This window comes from Mus pahari, chromosome 6 (assembly GCF_900095145.1).
Source record: "Mus pahari chromosome 6, PAHARI_EIJ_v1.1, whole genome shotgun sequence".
Taxonomy (NCBI): Eukaryota; Metazoa; Chordata; class Mammalia; order Rodentia; family Muridae; genus Mus; species Mus pahari.
Window position 1 is genome coordinate 12,054,269 of NC_034595.1, and position 20,898 is coordinate 12,075,166.

At 42.7% G+C, this 20,898-nt stretch overlaps 1 protein-coding gene across 1 annotated transcript in view; it reads right to left on the reverse strand.

Moving 5' to 3' along the window:
• Positions 1-20,898, reverse strand: part of Svep1 (sushi, von Willebrand factor type A, EGF and pentraxin domain containing 1) — a 178,925-nt gene that overhangs the window by 73,192 nt on the left and 84,835 nt on the right. The window contains 12 exon segments of the mRNA XM_021200005.2: positions 1,965-2,129; positions 3,327-3,418; positions 4,021-4,182; positions 7,170-7,331; positions 9,319-9,480; positions 11,492-11,725; positions 12,294-12,458; positions 13,975-14,083; positions 16,405-16,526; positions 17,856-18,050; positions 19,259-19,390; positions 20,095-20,202. Of these exon segments, the coding sequence (XP_021055664.1) occupies positions 1,965-2,129; positions 3,327-3,418; positions 4,021-4,182; positions 7,170-7,331; positions 9,319-9,480; positions 11,492-11,725; positions 12,294-12,458; positions 13,975-14,083; positions 16,405-16,526; positions 17,856-18,050; positions 19,259-19,390; positions 20,095-20,202 (1,808 nt within the window).

The following is a 20,898-nucleotide window of genomic DNA, read 5'->3' on the forward strand; positions in this document are numbered from 1 at the left end:
GGTGGCTGCTGACCTTGGGTCTCATCTCCTTGATTCTCTTTGTCCTCTTCATTGCCATCCTCTCTAGGCTGTCTTTGGCGAGGAGGGCCCCTGAGGAGGGCCCCTTCGGAATCGTGGTCTGTAACCCCGATACATATTCTGTCTCACTGGTCTACCTTGCTCTCCTGCACCCTGGTTGTCAGCACCCTCCATCACTTCTCCTTGCACAGGGGGGTTGGAATACTGTGGTCGACCCGCGTAGGGTCTCCGCATGTAGTAAGGTGGGAACCTTTGCCTGCTATATGGCCGGCGTTGTTGGGCCTGGCCTTCAGGAGCACTTTCCGATCCCTCGTTCTTTTCCCCACTCTCACTATTCTGGTAATTGCGTGGAGGACCCCTACAACGTGGATATCGTCTATAATGGTTACAGTCTGCTGCGTATTTACTGCCTTGAACTGGAACTCCACCAGGGCCTGTAACATTTGCTGCCTCCGCATCCTTTTCTCCTTCAACAACATCAAACCCCACAGTCTCTCCATCTCCTACACTGTGAAGGTACTTCCTGGGGTTATTCTTCTTTATGGCAGTCTGGTGTACAAATACGTCTTCCTTGGTGTCATTCCTGTTGATGAAACCGTATCTGTTCCTTACATTGAACCATTTGACTGTTACCAAAACCTACATCGCGATGACCTTCTTGTCCCCGCCTTGAGGCCGCCCTGGCCACTGCTACCCTTGCCGCTGCCTGTGGAGCAGAGCTTGGTGTAGGCGGTGCTGAGGGCGGAGGCGGGAGGGGGGGCGGCGGGCGGCTGCTGGGTCTTGGCCTCACTGCTCATGGTTGCAGTGATGGTGACTGGGGCCTGCAGCCACTGCTGCGGCTCCTCCCGGGTGTGATGGTGACTAGGCCTGCGGCAACTGTGGGGCTCTCAGGGCTCTCTGGGGTCCGCTCTCCGCTCCTGCTACCGATCGAACTCTATATGCCTTCTTTAAATGATGACTCAAGTGTAGAATCCTCAGAAATCACCCAATCACACATCCTTCCATCCATCCATCCATCCACCCATCCATCCTCTCCCCTCCCTTCCCTCCCCCTCCCCTCCATTTCTTCTCTCCCTCTTCTCCTTCCTCTTTCTTCTTTAAATAGGATCTCACTGTGTATCCCTGACTGGCCTGGAACTTACTTTGTAGACTAAGATGGCTTTGAACTCAGAAAGATCCCCCTGCCTCTGCCTCCCAAATGCCCAGATAACAGGCATGTACCGTGAGCATGACAAGTTCTATATTTCCTAGGAAATATCAGCACTTTTTTTTTTCCACAAGAGCCAACTGTGGTAACTGGAATGCCAATATTCTTGCTAGTGTTAGATGTCTTTTGTTGCCAAATTTCCTTTTGCTTATTTCTTTTTGTTGAATTCTACTTAAATATAATTTTCCATGAAAAACTTTCAGAGATTGTCACATAGCTTTTTCTTTTGAAGCAAAAGACATATATATTTTTTTAAAAATAAGAGATTATTTTTGAATTAATTGCAATTTTAAGATGTAGTTTATTTTCTCCTAAAATTGTTTCTGGACACATTTTCGATGTGAACCAAACTACAAGTAAACAAAACTCTTCGAGCCTCTAGTCCAAAGTCCAGATGTTCTCCTGAAGCTAGAAACAAAGTAACAGATCTCATGGGTGAAGAACTTCACAGTTGAGTAACAATGAGAGAAGCTAGAATTTGTTTTAAAATGTTTGTGTTAGTCAAAGTTGAACATCATGAGCTTAATTTGCGTTAGAACAAAACTTTGAATAGGACTCCCAGACTATTCCACTTAACCCCTCAGTTATAGTGTTAGCTTCATAGTGAAGCTTTCCCCTCCTTTGCCTCCAAACTGTACAAAGAAGACTGTTGGATATGCATGTCTTTTATCTTGTTCAACCCAATATTTCCTCTCATTAACGTTGTCTAGTGTCTCACATGGTGTGTGTTTAGCATCACACAGTCTGATTCACTACACATGCCAATTTCACATGAAACATGATAAAATTAATATTCTTTTATGGTACCTGTGTATCCAGGAGGGCAGAGACAGACATAACCACGTCCAAGCTGTTGGCAGGTTCCACTGTTGTGGCAGGGGTTTAAGAAGCACTCATGAAAGACCTACCAGGGGCAGAAAAGACACAGAACCTGAGGGAAGCACTCAGGTCATCCCAGAGCATTCCTACCGAGGGGCTAGAAGGTTGCCACGGTGCTTCCAGGTGAGATCATTCAAGCTAGCTGGGTCTCTGCTGTATCATAGCTGCCTGCGATGTATGGGCACAAATGATGATTCTACAGTGAGGTAAACAGATGCAGTGTTCCTATGTGTGGGTTGCATGTTAGAATCCCTTAGAGATGCTTTTGAAATATATGAAGTACAGGGATTAAACAAGGCCAGTTGCAACAGAGCCTCAGCGTGAAGCTCATACATTATTATTTAAAAGTGGCCAGTGGACTCCATCATGCCGTGCTTTGGAGGGTCCTACAGCTCTCTGTATCCAGCCAGCTCACTTTCCAGCAGCTTACTATGGTAGACTGTGGGAAGATGACAGAAGAAATACAGTATTATTGGCTTTAATACCATCGAATGGCAAAGGACTCAAGTAGGATGAATTAAGGGTAATGACAGAATATACCCAAGATATCTGAGTAGCATCTGACATAGCAGATCATCTTAAAAAATAATAATAAAATAAAACTGGAATGCAGGCCTGGGAATATACTCTTTAGCAGGACACCCCCCCCCCCATTGTGAGTCTGTCAGTTCAGTTCCCAGGACCACACACATGCACATGCACACTCACACGCACATGTACACTCACATGCACATGCACATGCACACTCACACGCACATGTACATGCACGTGCACAGAGGGAACAATCGGCTTAGTTATGTTCCTGAGTGATAGTATTTAATTCTTCCTGTGTTATCTCAAGGAACAATTTCTTTGGTCATAAAAAATATGTAAATAATTTTGAAATAAAATCTGAATTATCTTCAACCTCTATTTTAAAAAAAGCCTTTGATAAACCAACCCCGCCCCCTTTTTCCAGCGATGGATCAATTAGTGATCAAAGCCTCCCACGTGTACATAGTGCTGAGCAGGCATTTCTGGGAAAATAATTCCAATTTTTGATACTAAGAACATCTAATGCTGTAATTTTTAAAATTCTTATTAAAAACCATAACTAAATATTCCTTCACAATATTCATAATCTGATTAATGTTTCAACCCCGGTATTCTGTGGTACATACAATGGCAAATTATTTTTCAAGCATCCCATCAAAGAAATGGTCTGTGTAGGAAGCAGACTTGCCTGACTGCTGACTTCATACTTGTTCTGGGTATGTCCAGGGGCCGCCAGGGGCACTATGCTTTCTTCTGCTGCTGAGAAAGTGGAGCTAAAACCTAACAAGGCAAACAGGCAGAATGTCAGCGTGTGGTGGGTATGGCCCATAATTAAACTCTCTCGAGATACTCTGGGTAAGGTCTGGTTGCAGAGTGAGTCAAGCCACACATATCTTGTTTCAGTAATATTACACAGGAAAACACAGTCATGGGAGGCATGTCATTCCATCCTAGACTCTGGGGAAGATATGTTAGTTACCAAGTGCAATGTTTCCAAAATAATTCTTCTAGTCTTGTCATCGAGAGGACCTTACTCATCTGGTAAGATGGCATACTGAGTAACAGCGCTTGCCGACAAGCGTGACTATGCGTTTAATCCTAGGACACACATGGTGGAGACTGTAAAGTGTGTGGATACCTCCACATTGTTTTCCTGCCACATGAGAGTTGTGGCATGTTCATGTGTGCATGCATGAGTGTGCACACACATGTACTACATATGTAAAGAAATGTAATAAAATTGTTTTAAAAGACCATGGAGGAATGAATTAATAAGCCCAGATATCAGAATCTACCCCTAATGGTGATGTACCGAAGGAACCAGAGAGGCAAATATAGGTAAGACTCAACATGGGGTTTGTAGATGAAGGCTGAGAACTCACTTGAGCAGTCTGTGATGGACGTGGCGCCAGTGATGGTTGTAGTTCCATAAAAGGGACAAGCGAGGCAGAAGGACTTCCCTGCATTGGGTTGGTAATAGTCTCGAGGGCAAGGGTGGCAGGGTGTTAATCCAGAGCGGGAGAATTCTCCTACTGGGCAGGGCACTGGGAAGAAAAGAAATCATTTGGGTGCATGCAATTACACATTACATTTAAAATAAGCTCCCTGGACTTCGGTTTCGAGAAAGCTACTGAAACACTTGTGTCAGCTCTTTAGATGTGGAAAAGGAAGTCCCAGACACCTAATTAAATCAGTTAACCAATGTATACGATGAGAAATGTTGCATCCATATTTATATATGCAGTAGCAGGCTCATGTTTTCATAACAGTACTATCCAGTTCATAATACAAAGCTAAACATACACATCATTGACATGCCTTAATGTTCTGATCATGAGGAAAGAATGTAGAAACCTCACTTAATACTAATATTAATAGTAAGGCCAAACTTGAAGTAGTGTACTGAGATAGCTAGGGGAAATTAGTACCTTGCAAGTATCATTTATTGATGGTGTTAAGGAGAACAAATGTAGCCATGGGTCTCAATAAACTTGGCCTTTATGTAAGTTTACTGGACACTTGATAATACTGTATTATAAACCAACGGCATAGATTTCAGGAACGTTTCCCATGGACCAAAGCATAATAATGTAAGATGGTGTGATGTGTAAGCTTGTTTGACTTCAGTGAGCACGTAAGTATGGGATCAACATGCCCTCTAAACATATACAAATAAATAGATGAACAAATTAATATGTTTCCTAAGCTAGTGCCAGAGGTCACTAATTCCCCCACAGTTCCTGTTTTAACATCATCTTGAAGGGTCAGAGTGAGAGATAGTATAATTCTTGTCCTCTCAAAGTGTAAGATAAACTCAGCAGCAACAACAACAAAACCAAACAAAAAAACCAGAACAGCACATCTATAAACAAATCAATATAAAAGAAAGGAAATCAATAACAACAACAACAAAAAGACAGATTGAAGGAAGGAAGGGAGATGAAAACTAAGACAAAGTATGTGAAGGTCCATTTTATAAGTCACATATACTTCAATTTACAGTACAACAGTGTTGGTCCAAACCTACAGAAGATGCTGAGCTAGTCCTGGTTCTCCTCATGGTGAACCGAGTGTGGCTAACTATGGTGGGAATACGAGGAGGTGTGGGGGCGTTTACCAGAATTCTGCCACATTCTGGGAATTAGAACTGCTTAATTGCAAAGCTAGTGTTGGACAAACCTCAAGGCTTGCTTAGAAGACTGGAAGAAAAGTCAAATATGAATTCACTTCCCTATAAAAAATTCCAGTTGCTTTGTGGTTAGAGGAAGTTGGGGCACAGGCCGGATTAGTTTACTGCAGACTTCCTTTCAAAATTAGCTCACATAGTGGCAAAACCAGCGAGTGCTTAGCAGGCCCATCTCAAGCATATTGTGAGGCTTTATCTGACACTGAAGTGAAACACAGAACAAAACCGGAGATTGCTTTGACGCACAGGCAAGGTTTATACGCTTCAACCACCATTTAGAAAAGTTATCTTCTCAATGCTTTCGTCAAACCGTAGGTTGATGGACATGACTCAAAGAATCTATTAAGCCTAAAACGTTTATCTCCCATGACCCTGCTACAGAGTCAGTTTAAACAGATGGGAAGACCTAAATAACTTATCACCCGACACACTAGGTCCTGTGGCTCTGAACTTCTGAGGACTCCATTAGCCCAGATGCAGCTTTAGACACACCCTGGCCTCGGTCACAAGTAATCTCCACACGTGGCCAGTTCCCAGGAATCTCAGTCTCTTTTTGCCTATAGCTGTGTATGGAAGTGTGTGGCTCTTAGGAACATCACTCTTTCAATAAGAAAACATCTTTTTACTCTCTGGTTGTAAACCTTGAGTTTTAAGTAAGAGTATTAAGAATGAGAGGACTCCCACTTTTAAATGTCATCACGCACACCTGCTCATTCTAGCTTCCCTCTGTTACTTCAGAGGCAGTTAACCAACCATTTATCTTAAATACAGCTCCGCTGGATTTACAGGGAAACAAACTTCTAGTTTCTAACAACAGGTTGATTTTGTGCGCGCGCGCGCACGCGTGTGTGTGTGTGTGTGTGTGTGTGTGTGTGTATGTATTTACATGTGTTCATGTGTGTGTGTGTACACAGTTGTTATGATGCATTTGTGCATGTGTTCATTATGTGTAGACATTTGAGTGTGTTTGTGTGTATATATGTGTATATATTTTCATGTGTGTGTACATGTTGTGTGTGTATACATTTGTGTGTGTGTGTGTGTGTGTGTGTGTGTCAAAAGGTCAACTTTGGGTGTCTTCCTCTATCACACTTCATGTTATTGTTTAAAACATGGTCTCTCACTGAACCTGGAGCTCATGGATAGACAAGATTGGTTGGTCAACAAGCCCCAGAGTCCTCCTGCCCCAACCCCCACTGCTGGGAATACACGTGTGCTGCCGTGCCTGGCTTCTCACATGGGTGCTGCTGATCTGAGCATAGTAGGTCCCATGCTTGTACAGCAAGCCTGTAGTAACTAAGCCATCTCTGCAGCCCATATCATCAATTTTGACTGTCAGCTCTAGCTTTGAGATAGTGTGAACTTTTTATCTTCTTGTTTGTTTACATCTTCAGGAATTTCTGGTTGGGTAACTATAGTCAGCTAGGGTGGTCGAGATATTCAAAGTGGAATGCTGGCCTTCTCATTTCTGTTTGAACCAGTAGCTGCCACAGTGCGATCCTGGAACTTGTAAAGGGAGGCATCCCCACATACTAGGTAGAAATGCACATTGCACCCAGTGAATGAACACTCCAGGGACAGAACCCATAAACCTGTACGTCTGTGATGCCATGCAACCTCATGCTTATTATTGAGGCCCAAGACAGAAGTTTTGAGCTATATACAGAGAGTCTTTTTATACTGAAGTGCTGACCAGCTGGAAACAAGGAACTCCCGAAGAAGAGACAGTTATTTACATTCTTTGCATACTGTGGACATTCAGCTTTGTTAAAAGCACCCCACTCCTCCATGCAGAGGACTTAGCATATGTAAATAAATATAAATATCTAAAGCACGGGTGATAACCTCCACAAGCAGAGATGTCCACAGCTCCTCTTTTCACCGTTGTGGTGGTTTCTGGGCATAGGAGGCAGCTCCGGGATCCAAATTCCGGTTGATAAGTACCCAGTGGACACGATTCGCAGGTCTCCAGCCCACTGGAAGAGTAGGTGCCTTGCTTACACTGAGCTGAGAAGAAACATACCATGCAGTGAGTAACAGAATGAAGCTGCTTAAAATTAGTTGGGGGTGGGGTAGGGCATCCCCTGTCTAAGGCAGGACAGAAAAGGAGACACAAATGCTTCATCTATAGCCAGTGACACTAGGTTTTGTATACCACTAAGTTTTAGACACATGCCCCATTCCGTCCATTGTTGCTTATCAGGGTTCTCACCACACAGAGTGTTTAACAGTCATTGAACAAAGCTCAAAATAGACACCACAGTGAGGAACCATCTTCAAAGCAAGTTTTGCACTGGGAGAGCTGTGTGAAGAGGGACAGAAGGGAAACTCAAATCGGCCTCCATCCATCTAGACACAGCAGTGCACATCTCCAGGGAGGACGGATTCTGCTGCCTCCTCCAAACAGCTTCATTGACCCACAGTCTTCTCCTTCAGTGTCTCCAACAGACTCTCATTGTCAGTATTGCTAACAGTTCTGGGGCATTTCCAATCACTCAGTTCCTCCTAGAATTTATATTTATTGAAAAACACGGACAACTGCCTTTGGATCCACAGCATGGAGGAGAAATTTCAAACAGTTAGGTGAGGTGTGTCTCCTGTTAACTAACCTTCATTATGAAAGAAAACATTTCCACCAGAGACTTGCATTGTGAAGAACAGGAGAAATGCAGAAAGTGCTGCATTTCCTAGAGGCAAGAATCTATTCATCTGTGTTCCAAGTCAACAGAGAATTGATCATCTAGTATCTAACACTTGTCTAACAGTATTTGGTAGATACTATCTCCATCTAACTTGATTGCGAAGTGCCATGAATGTCCTTCCTACTAACTAGTGTGAGATTCACAAGAAAGTTTCAGGCTAATTAATGAATGTGGATTGAAGTTTGTCTGAGAGAGGGGCGGGCATGTAGCAAGGCACAGTTCCAAGCAGGGAGAAATGATTTTACTGGATCAGGGACACATTCGCTTAGTGCTTTATAACTACAAGAAAGGACGTGGAGAATTGCTTTTAGCTCTTATTTCATCTATTTTTAGACTGATGAATTGAGACAGGGCTAAGAACCCTGTACCCCAGTAACTCTCAGCCCCCCTAAGGCTGCAACCCTTTAATACATTCCTCATGTTGTGGTGACCCCCAACCATAAACTTATTTTTGTTGGTCCTTATAGCTGCAATGTTGTTATTGTTAAGAACTGTAATGTAAATACCTGATATGCAGGATATCTGATGTGTGATCCCTATTGAAGGGTTCTTTGATCTCCAAAGGGGTTTGGACCCACAGGAGGTTGAGAACCTCTGCTCTACTGCAAAGCATGGGCGTCAGCATACTGGATATTTTTTTAGTGTTGTTTTGCTTTTGAGACAAGATTTCTCTGTGTAGCCCCGTTTGTTCCGGAACTCCCTCTATAGACCAGGTTGGCATCGAACTCACAGATCTGCCTGCCTCTGCCTCCCAAATCCTGGGATTAAAGTCATGCACCACCACGTATGAATGCATACTGAATATTTTAACCTAAAGAGATGTGAGAGTGCTGGAGAAGCAGGCAGGCCTCTCTGAAGCTCCCTCTCTCTCTTTCTCACAGTAGATCTTGAGACCATAAGAGACCTGTTCAACCTGCTCTCCAGAGGAAAGGGGCACCCTTGGCTCTGAAGACACTGGGGCCCAGGAAGAATGGAGACAAACAGGCCTTGACAAGACACTCCTACTCTTTGTCCCTTTGTACTTTTACACAGCCACTCACCTCATCACCAAGATCAGCATCACACACACACACACACACACACACACACACACATTTCCTAGTTTCTTTGTGTTTTCATTTCTAAAGGCTCCTGTGCCATGTACAATTTTCATTTAAAAAATGGGTATGATTGTTAATTTATGTTTTGATACAGAAGCCTTGACCAAGACCAAGCGATGGACAAAGAGACCTCCCTCCCATTACAACTGGGCACAAAATCCAACCATCTCTGGTCAAACCTTAAGCCTCTACCTTTGCATTCAGAGATACTTCTTGAATGGAGATATTCCGTGTGAGTCCTTGGGGGACAGAGCTTGCACTCCAGCTGCCCTTCTTCATCTTGGTAGGATCCCATGAGGCAGCTTTCACAGGTTGAATGCTTCAGAGAGTAAGAGGTTCCCAGGGGGCAGTTGACTGTGGACAAAGCAGACAGGAAATTTAAGTCCCACAACCACGGCATCCTTCGGTTCTTTTTTCCCAGGAAGTGTATTTCTAGGTACTATTGTACTTAGGTTAAATTTCACTGTAAAAGCTTTACACCCACAGTGGGTAGACCTTCCAGATATAGATTGCTAAAAACCAATGGTAGTAGATATTTTTTGAGAAGATGTATACATTTTATCAACCAATCAGGATTGATATGACTGGGCTTTAAAAAAATGGAGGGAAGCATTATAGAAAAATGTATAGTTAACAAAGAAAAAACTGAAGGCAAGGATAAAAGAATGAATATTTAGATACATTTGCAATGGCTTTGTGATATTGAAAATGGTTTCTAAATTATCTTTCTGCACGCAACCCCCTCCCCCCCCACAATAAAATGAAGCTACTTATCCATTGCAGTGTCATTTCCAGACACAGAAGTCAGGTCAGCACAGAAAGACTAAACAGGAGAGAGAATTCTTGCCCTTGAAGGGAGTGTTTCAGGCATACCTCTGATCAAAAGGCTCCAAGGCAATGGGCACACTTTAGAATTCATAGTGTCATAGAACTTCTGAGGTCAAATAGAGTGTTACACTCACTGAGCAGGTGGTTATCAAAGCATTCTAGAGAGACACCTGAACTTCATACCAGGTGATTTGGAGATGCTAATGAATTAAACGATTACCCGGGTGCCTATTGAAAATGGATTCCTAATTCTCTCTCGCTATGGTGGTAGGTGCATTGGTTCTTGGGTGGGCCCTAAGCAGAGCCCTGACACATCACAAACATTTTATGTTGGCACAGGTCTGAAGGCCCCACCGAGATGAGAGAAATGTTGCTCAAGTCAATTCCTGATTGTTCTCGGAGTGGGAAGATGAAACCAGAGTAGGCTCATAACAACAGCTTTGAATGAGTTGACTTTTGTCACACTAGGTATAGCAAAAGCAAGCTATAGGTGTGATGTCTAGAATGTAAGAAGGAGGCTTCATGAACATGATACAAGGGCCAGGACTTAAAGGCGACTAACCTGAGATTCATATTGTTCATGGTGTGTGTGTGTGTGTGTGTGTGTGTGTGTGTGTGTGATAGAAATAGGTTGGACTTTATCTAGATTGTAGCAGTGTAGAGAAGTGGTAAATGGAGGAAGAAGGGGGTGACTAATGCATACAGGAGACTTTGAAGATGTTCTGAAAATAGACAAGTGATGGTTGCATCCTGTGAATGAACTTACTGCCATTGAACTGGACATTTAAAATATTCACATGAATTTTACCCTAATTGAAAAAAATCAAAGCACTATAATTGGCTGTGTGGTTAGGGGTTTCTGTCACACCACTTTCTGCCTTTGAGCATGTCCAGAACCTCCTTGGCTTTAGCTTTCTGTGCTGTGTATTGACATTAACGGTACATCATAGTGATGCTGAATGAGATTAAATGGGAGAGGTGTGCACCTGAAAGACAGAAGTGGTCAAATATGTGAGTTACTGTTTTGGGAGCAATTGATAAAAAGTTATGAAGCTGTTTTTGTTTTTAAGATGTATTTTATTTGTGTGTGTGTGTGTGTGTGTGTGTGTGTGTGTGTGTGTGCACACGCGCACGCGTACAGGAACACGTGTGCCCATGGAGGCCAGAAGGGGGAATCAGAACCCCTGGAGCTGGAGTTACCAGTGGTTGTGAGATGCTCAGTGTGTATGTGGAAACTAAGCTCTGTCTCCCACAACAGCAGCAGGTACCCTAACCACTGAGCATTTCTCCAGCATCACTCTGAGGCTTAAAGAGCTAGAAAAGAAAACAAGATTTGTTTCCTCCACATCGAAATACTCCACTTGTCCCCAGCCATGGTGTGCTCTCAGGTTCTTGAGACAACATAGTATAGCAACAGCCACACAATGCAAAAATGCCTGTTCCATATCAACGTTCTGCAAACACTCTTGGAAAACGTCTGTGCCCAGCTCATTTGACCCAGTGCACAGTGAAGAGCTAGGTCCCAGGGGAGTCTTACCACACATGCGCCCCCTCAGCACAGAGCCTGGTCTGCAGAAGAGAAAAGCCTTTTCAGTTTCTAGGGAATTGCTGTCAGCCACCACTGTTTCTGAGGCCAGCTGGAAAGAATACATGGGCTCTTTATTCAAGGTGCTTTTCAGGCGATTGGTGATTGTTTCCAATGTCTTGATGAGTCGCTGCTGATTCTCCAATTCAAGGGTATCATTTCTTTCCTCTGGGAGTGGCACGCTAGCTGAGATAAAACACAACAAAATTAAACATGCATGTTCTCACCCACCCACCCACTCTTTCACACACACTCACACATATAAAACACGTGTCAGGTACTAACGATAATAATAATTTTTTACCCCCAATGAAATCATATATTAAAGTACTTCATTAAAAAATTAATTTAAAATAAAGTCAACCATTTCTCGCTGGATATGTCACACATGGGTAGTATTAAAAACAAAATACGTTCATTTGAATCCTTTTCTTAGAGGCTGGGTTAATATCTTCTGTTGAGGGAATTCATCATCACAGGATGAATTATTAGTCTTTATTCTTGCTTTTAAAAATGGGCACCTTAGTTCATCCTGTCAACATTTGAGGAAAGCAGGTGCTTGTCTGCAAGAGCCAGGAAAGAGCTCTGTGGCACTGAACAGCAAAGCAATGACCATGCTTAGCTGGCTGCTCCCTCGAGTTCTCATCTCCAGGGTTATTCCTAACAAGCATCAAGCACGATAAATACCAGAAATAGCATCCCAGCCCCAAATTTCGCCTCATATTGCTTTGTTAAATAGAAAGTTTATTCTTACCTGTGATGTTAAAAATTAGCTGAATTTTGGGGTCAGACAATGGGACAGTTCTTTTAATCCGTGACGATCTGGCCTTGCCCACATCAGTGGGCATTTCCTGTACAACATCCAGGAAGTGATCGTAGGAATAATCCAGCCTGTTGCCTGCACCCCAGCCTCCTGGTCCTGATGAGAGTGGGCAGAGAAACAGGTGGTCAGACAGGTGCCTCTTCCTCCACGTTTAGGTCCTAACATCACAAACTACCCCTAACCACTTACTCAATGCCCCTGGTGTATAAGTGGTTTGACCCAAGACTTACGTTGACATTTTGGAGGCATTTTGCATTTAATCTGGAGACTAATATGTATTATCTTTTTACCTATGAAAGTATATAGAATCCGTCACTTCTTTAAGTTAACAGGTAATTAACCTCAATTTAGGGGTAATTAGTGTGTGTGTGTGTGTGTGTGCGTGCGTGTGTGTGTGTGTGTGTGTGTGTGCGTGCATGTGCGCAGAATTCTAGTCAGTTTCTAGTTCTTTTCTGTATCTTCCTCCAATAGTTTTATAAGTATAATGAACACAATCAACTTTTTTAAAAAAAATAAATATTGTTCAGAATATCTGCTTTACATATTGAAGGTAGGGACGCCGGCAAAGGGAGACTAGGAGTAAAGGTTTGTGTCTCCAGAGGAGACATGGATACGTGTGATTTCTAAAGTGCCCTTGATGCCATTGTGATTGACACCAGACACCAGGTTTTCAGTTCATGAAGTGTGACATTTGATTGTGTAGTGTCAGCCAAATTGCTTTCATCTTCCTGCATTGCAATTCCTTCATTAATAGATGTTGACAATGAGCCTGGCTTCATAGCGTTGTCTGTAATAAGAGGGGAACAATTTACATGCCCCAGCCTGCTTTAATATCTGACTCAACTAATCAGGTCAGCTAATTATGTGATATTCATGTTGCTCTGGCCACACTGACACTTAATTATGATCTTTAAACAAGTCGTGTTCAAGAGCCTGTTTGTCCACTTAGGTAAACTTCCTTCAGAGATTTGTTGGCATTCTGCGTGCATTAAAAAGCTGGAATCAGTATTTATGTGGTTTCAGTTTACGCAGTCTACCAGAAATACTATGTAGCAATTATGCAAAGTTCATTTACCATACTTAGAGAATCTTTGATAAAAAAATTTTATCTACTTGGAAAAGCATTTAAAATTTGGTTCGACTTAGACATTTAGAATTTTAATAACTGGATTTTACAACCTGGGTGAGAACTATGAATATTTCCCATGCAGGACTATTTTGAATACATGGCTTAATTGCAAGGCCGACTGAATGCCCTCATAGAATGCTAGAAGTTTCTACAGCATTGAGATTTATATTTTTTAAAAAGAGAAATATTCGTTAAGTACTTTGTAACTGTTATGATCACATTCAGTAATAGGTCATGTTTTAAAATTTTGCCATCACACTATGACTTTTATCCTGAAGTGCTTTCATTAATATTTTAAAGTGACTTATTTCACACCAAAATTTAAGATATCTGTAATGAATTATTACAGGATCAGATTATATAGTTATCCTAAGTTACTTGAAAAAAGGTTAAATTTTCTTTTCCTGTTTCCACCACTCTTGTGGAACAACTTTGCTTTGCTAATCCACCTTGCAAATCAGCGCGGCTAGATAATATAATTACCAATTGCAAAGCCATTTTCATAGTTGTAATTATACTCGATGCAGTATTTTTTGGTCAGGTCCTCCAGTCTGCAGTCAATGTCATCAGCATCGTTACAAAAGGAAGGGACCTGGAGGTAAAGATGAAGACAGAACTCACTCACACCCCTGTGCACTTCTGGACAACCCTTGGCTCCCCGGACCTCACGTCTCCATCAATGGGATGAGTGAGGGCTCTTCATGCTTACGGATCTCTATAATGTTATGAAAAGACCCCTCCCTCCCTCTGTCCATCCTTCCTTCTCTCCCTCCCTCCCACCCCTTCACCTTTCAGCCTCTCACTGTCTCAGACCACCAGTATGAAGCTCATCCTTTCTGGTCTCCATTTATGTCACCCACCAGAGGAAGCCCGGGACTCCTGGGCTATCTCTGATTTGAGACTACCTTAGATCCCTTAGCACCCTTTTCTGATGTTATGTCCCACGCTCCCTAGTTCCCTAGCTCTCCCCTGTGTTCTCTGAAACTCCCCATCAGTAAAAGAAAAATGGATAAGGTCATATTTTCTCTACATTCTTTTCATCTTTACTCTAAATGAAATGCAGCTTTCCAGAGTTCTGGACTATTTTCTGGAAAATGATTCTGGAAACATTATAAATCCAGGTCTTCTGAGCGTTTCTGGAAAGGGAACTTCTACTCTGAAGTTTTCTTTCTATTTCCAGACCCTCATGTCCCCTCTGCCTTCTTGAAGCCTCACAAAGTGTTGGCTCCACCCCCATTGTCCTTTGTAGAAGCCGTGTCATGAGCAATGCTTCCTACACCGAGTGATTCTCTTTCTCGTCTCTTCATTCCTCTTTCCCAGCAGGACACCAGATTCCCATGCTCTGTACTGTCTTATTCCGTAGCTCTCTCCACCTGGCATGCTATTTCCCTTGTAATTGGTCTATTGTTCATCTCATCCACTGGGATGTGAAGTCTACAAGTACATAAGGCTTGCCAAGGTTATCCCATAGAACATAGATGCTGACTAAATACTAATCAATGTCACATTCTGATCCATTTTTACCATCTTTAACCTACTGCAGTTTGTTTTAGACAGAAGGCCACTAGCATGAATGGCAGTCACTTCACAGAGCTTCCGATGTGAGCTCTCATTACTATTTGAGTGATAGCTCACTCATGTGCACTAGGGTGTGATACTAAGGGCGTGTCATTGCCCTTTACAGTACAGATCTGAAACTCAGAGTGACCAGATGAACACAGGCATTCCTTCTCCATTCTCTGGCAATGGTGACATTGATTTTTCTATTAGAAATTTGGCTCTACCAAGTTAGCTTAGGTAAAACATTTTAAAGCAAGGGCTTATTATGCATATGCCAGTTTATACACTGAACGTTTTTATAACAACACTTTGACATTTGACAAGCAGCACTTTATAATGCTTATTAGCAAATCAACAAATGCCCACCCACTCTGGCAGACAAAAGCATGGCTCCTGCCTTCTAGACATTTGATTCAGTTAAGGTTATTGCATTGCTATCGTGAGACCTAGACAAAAATGCATATGATAGAAAATCCCTTCATATGAGGACATAGCTCAAGTAGTAGAGAGCTTGCCTCACATGCTTGAAGCCCTGGATACAATCCCCTGTAACACATACTGGGTGTGATGGTACAAGCCTGTAATACATTGGTTCTCAGCCTTCCTAATGCTAGGCCCCTTTGATACAGTTCCTTTAATACATTGTGGTGACTCCCCTCGATGACAAAATTATTTTCATTGCTACTTTATAACTGTAATTTTGATTCTGTTATGAATCGTGATGTAAATATCAGAGATGTAGATGGCCTTAGGTCACAACCTACAGATTGAGAACTGCTGTAGTGTAATCCGGAGGTGGAGACAGCAGGATCAGCAGTTCAAGGTCATCCTTGGCTACAGAGTGACTTTGAGGCCACTGTGGGCTACGTGAGACCCCCTCTCAAAGCCCAAAATCAAACCCAAAGTACAGCAACAAAAAAGAAAATGTTCAAATGTTCGACCAGTTCTTATGATAATATAACTTAAAAGTTTGGGTTCCCCCAACCCTGTGTGTGTGTGTGTGTGTGTGTGTGTGTGTGTGTGAGAGAGAGAGAGAGAGAGAGAGAGAGAGTTTAAATAATAAAGCAAGCATTTTTAAACCACAAAGACCCTAAAGTTTTTAAACTTTCTGATTCAGAAAGTTTGCCAACTGAATTAAAACTTATCTCAGAAGTCTAAATTGAATAAGTAATTACAAATACAAATTTGGATCCCAAAGAAGGACACACTCAGAAGGATTCACTCAGAAGGATTCACTCAGAAGGACACACTCAGGAATGGAAATTTCAGTTGCGAGAGACCCAGAGAAGTGAAGACAGCCTTAGTAGTATCCTTCAAAACACAACACACAGCCAAAGACTCCTGGTGACCTACCATGTTCCCCAGGGTCGTCTCAAATGCTGCAGAAAACTTCTTAAACAGATCCATGTCATCACAGCGAGTCGTTTTGTATAGCATCTCGAAGGACTTGAACCCATGGTTTGCAAAACGTTTTACTAGAAAATTCAAGGCAAGACAGCTTCAGTTCAGTAGAGCTTCAACACAAATTTAATGTTTTTTACTCCCTCTGCTTCCTTCCTTTTCCCATCCCCATTTCTTCCCCTCCCCTCCCCTCTCCTCCCCTTCCCTCCCNTCCCCTCCCCTCCTCCTCCCTTCCTTCCTGCTGCTTGTGGACGTTGTACATCGTGGTGCGGAGCCTAGTGCGCACCACGATGTACAACGTCCACAAGCAGTTCCCCTTCCCTCCCCTCCTTTCCCCTCTCCTCCCCTCCTCTCCCTTCCCCTCCCCTCCTCCTCCCTTACTTCCTGACTTCCTTCTCTTTGTCACTCTCCTGCTAGGAAGTGCTCTGTCACTGAGCCATATCCCCAACCCAGAGCTTTAGCTTTTTATGACAAAACTGAAATTCCAAGCCTGCATCCTAGAGGAGAAATAATTCTACAGGGATTAGGACACAGGCACAATAATTCCATAGCGATGACTAATATTTTATATGCTGAATTAAAGGATATTTTTTGAATTGAGTTTATTTTGGATTCTGACATGATTCATAAGATTGTTTTCGTAGTGAGAGGTGGCAGCGAGACCGTTTGCAGGCATCCACTGACCACAATAAACCACAGCTGAGAGGCACGGTGCCCTGCTACTGCCACAAGTTTGCTTTGATCTAGTGTTCTGTAACCCCCAGTCCTATGAGAAAAGCAGCAGTGGGGTGGACAAGAGATCCTTTGATCTTTGACTACATCAAAGTTGTTTAATTTTATCTAAGTTTTTATTATGTGCTTATATTTTCAACTAACCGACATTTAAAAGTTTTAACTATTGTGTGCAGTCGCAATCCTTGAAAGTATAATTTTCAGAAAGGCAACCTTGCTCTTGTAGCGACAGCTTACGTTACGGGCTGCTAGGATTTAGGATGTAGTCATTCTAGGGGTTCGATCCTCCACTACCCCTCCCCAACATACTCCATTCCACACCTACACAGATGCAGCCACTCTGAATTTAAGTCAAATGTGAAGACACCATACAATCTACTATTTTATGTCATCTGTATTGGATATTAAGTTCCATAAGTTCTTTCACTAAGAAACTTCAGGCAAAGAATTCCATGTTCACAAACTTCTTCAAACATTTTTGGTAAATTATGAGCAGATCAAGATAATTTTGCCTTTCTATAGTAACCTAAACTCTAGCAAGGCTCTGTTGGCTAATATTTTAAATCATACACATTTCTGATTCAGGACACCCTTCCCATTCATTCTTATTATAAGACACATTTTCTGTATATATGATTGTACACTTTAAAAGGTGCAGAATTGAAACTTACTAGCACAGTCTGGCCATTCTGTAGAGTATGGTGGTCTCCAGATACCATCTTCAAAAGCACAGTAGTACTTCTCAGTTGATCCTTCTGTGAAATCATAGCCCTCCTTGCAGCTCAGGCTACAGTTAACTCCAACACTATCCTGGGCACAGACAAAGTCCCCGTTTACAGGGGTGAAGGGAACCTCACAAGGAGAACCTGTGTCAAAATGACACTGTATTATTCAGTTATAGTTATTATTCAATTATAGTTGTTATTCAATTATAGTTGTCGGAGCAGCATAGTGTAGGAATTAAAGCCGAGTCGAGAAGGGGACTCCCGCCTGCTCCTCTCTTGGGACATTTTACCAAGGGCCCCCAGGATGGGAGAGTAGCACTGACTACTTTTTCGTTCCTGTATTGTGGGCAGATGTTGCAATTAGGAGTTATACATATTTCATAGGAAGGCAAAAGTCTGTCCGACCTTGTACTATTGTTTCTGGAATAATCACTTGAATGAAACATGGGCAACATTATATAGCAAAGACCTTTTCAAGGTCTTTAAAGCAACACTTTGCAATCTCAGAGGAAACGGTTCACGAAAGGGCAGATGTGAGACAGATGTGAGGGTGAATCTAGACTATGAGCTTGACAAGTTGAGTGGTGCCTATAAGATGAGCAAAGCACTGCCCTTTCAGGAGTCACTGAGGGTGTTTCCAGAGATGATTGGCAAGTGGGGACAGTCATCAACAGAGGAAGAACCTGCCCTAAATGTAGACAGTTCCATCCAATAGGATAGGAGATGGGGTGGGACAAAAGAGAGGAAACAGAAGCCAGCAGATGTGCCCACTATTCCTGACAAAGTGCTGAACAATCTCTTGTTGCTGCTGTCACTCCTGGATGTGAGATTCCCAGGTTCTTTCAGCTTTTAGTCTCCCAGCAACTCTCCAGGGAGCTTCCGGGCCTTCATCCCTGGCCTGAGACTTCACCATGAGGATAAAGGATGCACCTTCCAGGCCTTCATCCCTGGCCTGATACTTCACCTCATCACCATGAGGATAAAGGATGCCCCTTCCAGGCTTCCAAGTTCCTGGATTGAGCAGCAACTGGGCTCTTTCTCTGCATCACCTGTGTGCAGAAACCATGACTGGGGTCTCTAGCCAATATCATCTAAGGCAACCTGGTAAATCTCTTCATGACTGGCTTACTTCCTCTGGGGTACTCTTGTTAACACAGGAAGTAACGGCTGCCCTCATAGACAATCTGTAACACGGTCAAGGATGACAACGGGAAACTTACAACCTGCAAGCATTTCAGCTTGAAAATTCATCACTTACTATCTCTATCTTCTACTAACCTAGAGGACTATAATGATCACATATATCAAATGTTAGCTAGACTGGGGGAAGAGCCTGGTGAAGAGAGTACCTTTTATGACAATGTGGATGTCACAGGTTCTGTTGTTGCCTGAGGGGTCAGTGGCTGTATACCACACCACCGTTTCCCCGTGAGGAAACAGGTCGCCTTGTGTGTGACTGCTGGTAATGACCAATTCAGCTCCTATGGAGGGAAGAAGGGATGTGAGTACATCACTCTGCAGTTAGATCATTAGCCGTCCGTCTGATGTGCTTCTGTTTTCTATTTATGCAAGCTGGCTGAGCAATCCACTCAGTGTGATTTGTCTACTACTAGAGAACAGAAGATTTAGGCTGTACCACAGAAATAATAGACTCAAAAATCCTATCCATTTAGGGAATTTTCTTAAACAAACTCTTTTTCTTTGACTCAGTCTGTTGGGACAAAGGTGGTTTGAGAAATCGGTACAATTTCCCTGTTGTTTTAGGGATTGTTTTAAAATGAACTTCAGTTACATTTGCTTGGGATTTTCTCCACCTTCTTATGACCTTTTTTGTAATCCATTCAGCCAATATTTAGGAATGAGTGAAAATACACAGAATTGGACTGAGATGCCAGTAGAAACTCTAATAGTTTTGGGGTATCATAGGCTCAATCTAGTAAACTCATCAAAACCTACAAGTTCAAACCTAGAAATGGTTTAGTAAATGCCCAGTGAGTATTGAAGAGAAATCCTAATGGCTAAGCCAGACACCAATGTTAAATTACACTCCCATTAAAACACACTACGTGGTGCCATTTCTCATTCTTCTTAGCCATTATTTCTTTCACTTCTTTTGCCATTTGAAGAAGCTTTTGAGAGTAGAGCCTGGCCAGTGTCACCCAGCCTACGACAAGATCCTCCTCACCAGAGTTGTCTGAGAATTGAGGCTCATCCCAGCTCGCAGGGTGCTCCTTCTCTACGACCTGGATTGGAGGTGGAGATCGGCACCAATCTATGACAGGTGGTTCCACATCTGCAGAATATGGAATCAGACAAAGAAGTCATGCCTGCTCATTAAAACATCCGGAGACACTTTCACTCCCAGTCAGACTCCCAGACTATTAAAACAAAGGACCCCAAATGATCCTGGGTAATCTCATGCTGGATAAGGAAAAGGTACCAGCCAGGATGGAACTTGTCCCCCAGAAAGAATTTGTTAGACCATCTTACAGGATGAGACTGAAGCCCAGACAATGATTGGTCAGTGGTGGGTGGGGCCATGTATTTAGGTGAACTGTTCAGATGGTGTGTACTTAAATTTTAACCTCACTTCAGAACTTGGGGGTTTGCTGGATCTCCTCATCCCTCTTCCCAATGTAGCCACAATGAATAAAGCTAGTTTTTAATTTTTGCAGTATTTATCTGACTTTCTGGTTATTGAGGATGTGTGGCCAAGCCTGGATCAGGTCATAGGTTGTGACCTTCAGTCTTGATGAATTTATTCAGCCTTAGTATAGGGGACTTTCGGGATAGCATTTGAAATGTAAATGAAGAAAATATCTAATAAAAATTAGTTAAAAAAAAGAATTCAGATCAAAAGGTGGCATGCTGGTAAGTTTTAACGGCCACCTTGACACAACCTAGAATCATCTGACAAAGGAGCCTCGACTGAAGGATCATGTTGGTCTGTGGGCAAGCCTTTGGGGGACTGTGTCGGTTGTTGATTAGG